The sequence below is a fragment of the Carcharhinus amblyrhynchos genome, unplaced genomic scaffold (assembly GCF_965287045.1).
Source record: "Carcharhinus amblyrhynchos unplaced genomic scaffold, sCarAmb.v2.hapA scaffold_53, whole genome shotgun sequence".
In the NCBI taxonomy this organism is placed as follows: Eukaryota; Metazoa; Chordata; class Chondrichthyes; order Carcharhiniformes; family Carcharhinidae; genus Carcharhinus; species Carcharhinus amblyrhynchos.
In genome coordinates this window covers 566,619-574,049 of record NW_027649794.1, presented here as the reverse complement: position 1 = coordinate 574,049, position 7,431 = coordinate 566,619, and the positions used below count along the sequence as shown (strand labels likewise).

General features: G+C 54.5%; 1 protein-coding gene across 3 annotated transcripts; it reads right to left on the bottom strand.

Moving 5' to 3' along the window:
- Positions 1 to 926: 926 nt before the first annotated feature.
- Positions 927 to 6,990, bottom strand: LOC145337610 (trypsin-like). 3 transcript variants are annotated; one of them, XM_080182410.1, is made up of 5 exons: positions 6,951 to 6,990; positions 5,875 to 6,031; positions 3,703 to 3,957; positions 3,463 to 3,592; positions 927 to 1,285 (listed from the first exon to the last, which is right to left on the bottom strand). In XM_080182410.1, the coding sequence occupies exons 1-5, from the start codon at positions 6,988 to 6,990 to the stop codon at positions 1,136 to 1,138; spliced, it is 732 nt and encodes a 243-aa protein (XP_080038536.1). In that variant the 3' UTR covers positions 927 to 1,135. The 3 variants fall into 3 exon arrangements, with proteins under 3 accessions (XP_080038536.1, XP_080038535.1, XP_080038537.1); XM_080182409.1 differs by having other exon boundaries at positions 3,463 to 3,599; positions 3,707 to 3,957; XM_080182411.1 differs by having other exon boundaries at positions 5,875 to 6,033; positions 6,959 to 6,990.
- Between the last annotated feature and the right edge of the window lie 441 nt (positions 6,991 to 7,431).

Sequence of the window (7,431 nt, the reverse complement as noted above, 5' to 3'; positions counted from 1 at the left end):
TCTGAGGGGGGATCTTATAGAGACTTACAAGATAATGAAGGGGCTGGATAGGGTAGAGGTAGAGAGATTCTTTCCACTTAGAAAGGAAACCAGAACTAGAGGGCACAGAATCAAAATAAGGGGGGGCGGTTTAGAACAGAGTTGAGAAGGAACTTCTTCACTCAAAGGGTGGTAAATCTCTGGAATTCTCTGCCCGTTGAAGTGGTGGAGGCTGCCTCGCTAAATATATTTAAGTCACGGGTAGATAGGTTTCTGATCGATAAGGGAATTAAGGGTTATGGGGAGAAAGTGGAACTGATCCACTTCAGATCAGCCATGATCTTATTGAATGGCGGGGCAGGCTCGAAGGGTTAGGTGGCCTACTCCTGCTCCTATTTCTTATGTTCTTATGATTAGGGGAGTTTCACCGTAACTTCATTGCAGTGTTAATGTTGGCCGACTTTTTAGATTAGATTGGAACAGTACAGGCCCTTCGGCCCTCGATGTTGTGCCGAGCTCTGTCCGAACCCAAGATCGAGCGATCCCACTCCTTATCATCTTGGTTTGCTCCGTGTGCCTATCCAATAACAGCTTGAAAGTTCCTCAAGTGTCCGACTCCAGGAGGCAGTGCATTCCACATTAGACTAATAAATAAATCGCCTCAGCGTTGAATGGTATTACCGTGACGGACAAACGAGAACACACAATCCTTTATTTGTGGAGAATGGAGAGAAAGATCCAGATTTTTCCTTTGTGTGAGGAATTCCTTCCTGATATCTCTCCCCAGTGAACGGTCTATTCTGATTTTACGATTCCCCCTCTTGTTCCGGATGGTCCCCCTCTCGCAATCCTCTCCACTCCCCCCCCATCACCACCAGAGACACTGTTTCCTCCCTATCATTTGACCATCTTAACCCCCTCCATTCGATCGCCCACTAGTGGTGACCCCACATCAGCCACATTGATAGAAGGGGGAGAGGACACGGAGCCCGGAAGTTGAGAGAATGGGCACGTCAGCTTGGGTTGTATTTTTGCGATCACTTTATTGATTCTCCCCGTGTCGGGGTACAGAGAGGGTCAGATCGAGGTCAGGGGGTAGAGATTTCTCCCGCGCCACATTCCCACCCCGAGGGCACGCTCCCGCCAGCTCGTGATCTCAGTTGTTCGCCATGGTGTCGTAAATCCAGGAGACAAAATGACAGACTCTGGTGTAGACTCCTGGGTAGTCTGGCTCAGCACAGCCGTAGCCCCAGGACACCACTCCCTGGAGCTCTCCGTTACACACCACCGGACCGCCGGAATCTCCCTGCGGGAATAAACAACACGGCCAAATCCATCAGCGTCTCAGCCCCCCCCTCTGAGGTCCCCGTTTACAGAGCGCTCCGAAACCGCGAGCTCATCGCAAACTTTCAGTATACAGTTTGTATTGATATAGCACCCGCAATTGGAGAGGTTTAGAGAGGGATTCCAGAAGTTGGGAGGTAGGGGGGCCCTAAGGCAGCTGCCAATGGTGGAGTGACGGGAATCATGGAATGCTTAAATGGATGGAATTGGAGAGGTTACAGAGATAGGGAGGGGTGTAGGGGCTGGAGGAGGTTACAGAGATAGGGAGGGGTGGAGGGGCTGGAGGAGGTTCCAGAGATAGGGAGGGGTGTAGGGACTGGAGGAGGTTACAGAGATAGGGAGGGGTGTAGGGACTGGAGGAGGTTCCAGAGATAGGGAGGGGTGGAGGGGCTGGAGGAGGTTACAGAGATAGGGAGGGGTGGAGGGGCTGGAGGAGGTTACAGAGATAGGGAGGGGTGTAGGGGCTGGAGGTGGTTACAGAGATAGGGAGGGGTGTAGGGGCTGGAGAAGGTTACAGAGAGAGGGAGGGTTGTAGGGGCTGGAGGCGGTTACAGAGATAGGGAGGGGTGTAGGGGCTGGAGGAGGTTACAGAGAGAGGGAGGGTTGTAGGGGCTGGAGGCGGTTACAGAGAGAGGGAGGGGTGTAGGGGCTGGAGGAGGTTACAGAGATAGGGAGGGGTGTAGGGGCTGGAGGCGGTTACAGAGATAGGGAGGGTTGCAGTGTGAGATTAGTCTGACTGAAGTGCAGATGAGGCTGCCTGTCAGGGTCACCATGTCTGCTTTTGCAGAGCTGTCCTCTCGGATTGGGTAAGGAGACTCTCGATCAGTCCATCAGCAAACTCTGCTTTCTCTCAGTTCCACCACGTGTCGGGGGCAGAATTTGGAATTTAATCACAATTAACTCTTTGAATTAATATAATATCAATAAACATTGTGTTTATAATTAAATAGAGGGCAGGGGAGGATCGTGCATTTTATTCATGTAACATTTCATTGGATAAGCATTAGTTTCTCATTCCTTCTTGCCCATATTGGGCTGTTCAGGGAGATATCTGTGTGTTCCACATCATTGGAATCACATGTAGGCCCGACCAGGATGAGGGGAGATTCGTGGATGGGTTTCTCCAGCAATCACTCGTAGTTTAACAGTCACTATCCCTGGTACTCACTTCAGTAAATCCAGATTTATTATTGAATTTAAATTTTTCCAGCTGCCATAATGGGATTTGAACCCTTACCCTCCAGGGCAATAGACTGGGCCTCTGCATTATTATCCCAGTGACATTACCGCTATGCCACACTCTCCCCAACACATACAGCCTCACTGTGCCAGACTCACTATAGGATCTGTACTGGAGCTGTTATATTGAGTGACAAGGCTCTCCCTGTGTGATGGCCAGCATGGGATTTTCCAGTCCCTCCGCCCACCACCTGGGATTATCCAGTCCCACCAAGAGCCAATGACCAATTGGGGGCTGTGCTGGTGAATCCCTCTCCCGGTGAGCACGGGGGTGGGGGGTCCCACCGGAACGGGAGTGGGAAATCCCGGCCGTGTGTCACTGTAACAGTCACTGTGAGGTCAAACCATCAGTTATTGTAACTTGGGAGCGGGGGAGATTAAATTCATTCCTCCCACAATATTCCGGGGTTAATGGATTCTGGGAGAGCCCCGTGTCGCTGTCAGCGACAGGATGCGGAATAGAATTTGAAACGTTGGGAAATGCGGACATTGGGGAATCTCTGGGAGTGTCGGGAGATGTGGATGTCCATCTCTGGGTCCAAGCCTTGGGTCGGCATTGCTGAGGTGGGACTGGTCTCCCTGGGAGATTGGGGAATGTTTCATTCTGTACTTTGCCCCCTCCTCCCAAGTGTTGCCTCTCTGAGCGATCACCTCCCCCCGCTCCCCCCCCCCCCCCCACCCCACGCCTCCCCAGGTCACCCATGTGTTGACCTTATGGGTGGACCAGCCCTGATTGCTGGTCATGTGACTCAGGAGGGCAGCCATTCAGGGGATGGTGTTGGGTGTTCCAATGCGCGACCTGGTTTAGTTTCCCCCTCCCCACCCCGCGATGCAGAGTGAGGTCTCGCCTGGGCTCCCCCCCCTCCCCAGCCCCCATTCACTTTATTAAAGGAGCCATACCTGACAAGAGTCCTTCCCGCCTCCCAGGTATCCGACGCACATCATGTTTTCCGTGATCATCCCGGGATAGGAGTCGTGGCAGTCCCGGTCGCTGAGGACCGGGGCGTTCAGGCACTGCAGCTGATCCCCACTAACCGCTAGATCAAAGCAGAGGTCAGAGGTTAGAGGGTGGGCGGGTCTTACCCTCCGCGTAGGGGTCAAAGCATTGCCAACGGGGTCATTTGGATGGTGTCTTGTGGCTTACCATTGGTCTCGGTGTTCCCCCAGCCGGATATCAGACACGTTTCCCCAGTGTAGGCGCATCTGCTGGGCAGAGCGATGGATCCCACGTTACGGTTGAACTTGGCGCGTTCGGACAGTTTAATCAGCATGATATCATTATCCAGGGTGTAGTAATTGTAGCCCGGGTGTCTGATCACTTTGGCGGAGTAGATGAATTCCTCCGTGCCCTCGTTGATCGAGATGTCGTGTTCTCCCACACGCACCTGGATACGGCTAAGGGAATGAGACAGAAAATCTGCTTAAGAGATTGGCTGGTGACCGGCGGCCATCTTGTTTTGGTCTGATGCCAGCCATGGACAACTCGGTGTTGCCTGTCTGCTCTCTGGGCTCGGAATATCGGGAAAGGGAATCCTTCCAGGGCTACCAGGGAAAGACAGGCCTACGAGACCGATCCCCCCATTTTGTTGCCAATGGCAACTGCTGAGTCCCAATTTGTGGTCCTTTCTCAACATTCCTCTGTACTTTAACTCCCAAGAACATGTCAATTGACCAATTTACCTGAGGGTCCCTGGGTTGGAAGGTGGGCTGGGGAATTCTGTGACATATTCATTGCAGGAAAGGTTCTTAACCTCCAACCATCACCTCCCCAGCCCACCCTCACCCACCCCCTCCCATCCCCACCCTCACTCTTACCCACCCCTCCCCATCCCATCCTCACCTCCACCCTCCCCATACGACCTTCACTCTTCCCCCTCCCCATCCCACCCTCACCTCTCCTCCCTCCCCTCCCCACCCTCACCCTCACCCCTCCCCTCCCCACCCTCACCCTCACCTTTCCCCTCCCATTCCCCACCCTCACCCATCCCCCTCCCCTCCTTCACCCCCTCCCCCACCTCTCCCCCTCCCCACCCTCACCCCTCCCCCTCCCCTCCTTCACCCCTCCCCCACCTCTCCCCCTCCCCACCCTCACCCTTCCCCTCCCCTCCCCATCCCCTCCTCACTTCCACCCTCCCCATACGACACTCACTCTCCCCCCTCCCCATCCCTCCCTCACCCCTCCCCATCCCAGCCTCACTTCCGCCCTCCCCATCCAACTCTCACTCTCCGCCTCCCCATCCCACCCTCACTCCTCCCCTCCCTACCCTCACCCCTCTCCATCCCACACTGAACTCCCCTAATTCCAGACAAGAACTAGGTAAAGCAGACAATGCTCCAAGAACACAGATTGGAGGAGGTTACAGAGATAGGGAGGGGTGTAGGGGCTGGAGGAGGTTACAGAGATAGGGAGGAGTGTAGGGGCTGGAGGAGGTTACAGAGATAGGGAGGAGTGTAGGGGCTGGAGGAGGTTACAGAGATAGGGAGGGGTGTAGGGGCTGGAGGAGGTTACAGAGATAGGGAGGGGTGTGGGAGCTGGAGGAGGTTACAGAGATAGGGAGGGGTGTAGGGGCTGGAGGAGGTTACAGAGATAGGGAGGGGTGTAGGTGCTGGAGGAGGTTACAGAGATAGGGAGGGGTGTAGGTGCTGGAGGAGGTTACAGAGATAGGGAGGGGTGTAGGGGCTGGAGGAGGTTACAGAGATAGGGAGGGGTGTAGGGGCTGGAGGTGGTTACAGAGATAGGGAGGGGTGTAGGGGCTGGAGGAGGTTACAGAGATAGGGAGGGGTTTGGGGGCTGGAGGAGGTTACAGAGATAGGGAGGGGTGTAGGTGCTGGAGGAGGTTACAGAGATAGGGAGGGGTTTGGGGGCTGGAGGAGGATACAGAGATAGGGAGGGGTGTGGGGGCTGGAGGAGGTTACAGAGATAGGGAGGGGTGTAGGTGCTGGAGGAGGTTACAGAGATAGGGAGGGGGTGTAGGGGCTGGAGGAGGTTACAGAGATAGGGAGGGGTGTAGAGGCTGGAGGAGGTTACAGAGATAGGGAGGGGTGTAGGGCTGGAGGAGGTTACAGAGATAGGGAGGGGTGTAGGGGCTGGAGGAGGTTACAGAGATAGGGAGGGGCGTAGGGGCTGGAGGAGGTTACAGAGATAGGGAGGGGTGTAGGGGCTGGAGGGGGTTACAGGGATAGGGAGGGGTGTCGGGGCTGGAGGAGGTTATTCAGGGAGGGTATCGAGGTTATGTGTGAGTTTGAAAATGAGGATGAGATTGGTCGATTGAACTTTTTAGCCAGTTTGGATGCCAGGTTGCAGATACTTACCTGTGGTAGCAATGGGCAGCAGAGACCACCCACTCTGGGCTGATCAGTGAGCCCCCACACATGTGCCAGCCCACGTTCAGGGAGACGATCCAGGGCACCGAGTGCTCGGGGCACTCATACCCACCGACAATCTTATCATCATCGCTGGGGGCAGCCGCTGTGAGGGCAAGAGAAGAAACATAGGGATTAGACACCTGCGTCAACGCAGGGAGAGAGGAGGGAAAGGGGGAGAGAAAGAGGATGGGAGAGAGAGGGGGAGATTGAGAGAGGGAGGGAGTGGGGAGAAAGAGAGAGAGCGAGGGAGAGAGAGAATGGGAGAGAGAGGGAGAGAAACAGAGAGAGAGCGAGGGAGAGAAAGAGAGAATGGGAGAGGGAGGGGGAGATAGAGAGAGAGCGAGGGAGAGAGAGAGAGAATGGGAGGGAGAGGGGAGAGCAAGGGGAGGGAGAGGGGGAGAAAGAGACAGAGCGAGAGAGAGAGAGAATGGGAGAGAGAGGGAGAGAAACAGAGAGAGAGCGAGGGAGAGAAAGAGAGAATGGGAGAGAGAGGGGGAGATAGAGAGAGGGAGGGAGAGAGAGAATGGGAGAGAGAAGGGGAGATAGAGAGAGAGCGAGGGAATGGGAGAGGGAGGGGGGGATAGAGAGAGAGAGCGAGGGAATGGGAGAGGGAGGGGGAGATAGAGAGAGGGAGGGAGTGGGGGAGAAAGAGAGAGAGCGAGAGAGAGAGAGAATGGGAGAGAGAGGGAGAGAAACAGAGAGAGAGCGAGGGAGAGAAAGAGAGAATGGGAGAGAGAGGGGGAGATAGAGAGAGGGAGGGAGAGAGAGAGGGGGAGATAGAGAGAGGGAGGGAGAGAGAGAATGGGAGAGAGAAGGGGAGATAGAGAGAGAGTGAGGGAATGGGAGAGGGAGGGGGAGATAGAGAGAGGGAGGGAGAGAGAGAATGGGAGAGAGAAGGGGAGATAGAGAGAGAGCGAGGGAATGGGAGAGGGAGGGGAGATAGAGAGAGGGAGGGAGTGGGGAAGGCTGAGGAAAAGCTCGAGAGAGAGGAAAGGTAAAGAACGGAACAGAGACGTGTTTACCAGCCAATCCCAAAAACACAGCAATCAGGATAATCTTCATTCTTGCCTCAAATCTGACGATAGTTGAGTGCAGGTTGTCGGGGTGTTTTATATACAGTCGGAATTCCGTTATCAGAGATTAACTCAACCACAAAATACATTAGTTATCACCAGTCCTTGAGAACATGAGGAGCAGGTGCCTGTTTCTCAGCTCAGTTGCTTGGGTTATATCTCCCACTTTAACTGGACTGGTCTCTGGAACCTCTCTCATCCAGTAAGGTTAGGGAAGGTTGAATAAACTCTGGGGAACTTCATATCCCAGAGAGGCTCCGGATAGGGAAATTGATACAGGGTGCTGGTGTGTAGAGTCTTCGAGTTTTCCACCACTCCATGGCCTGGAGCCTGGCTCATCTCTCTGCGATCCTGACTGCAACCAGATAGGCAACAACACCTCCTCCATGACCATCCTCAACACCGGTGCCCCACAAGGCTGTGTTCTCAG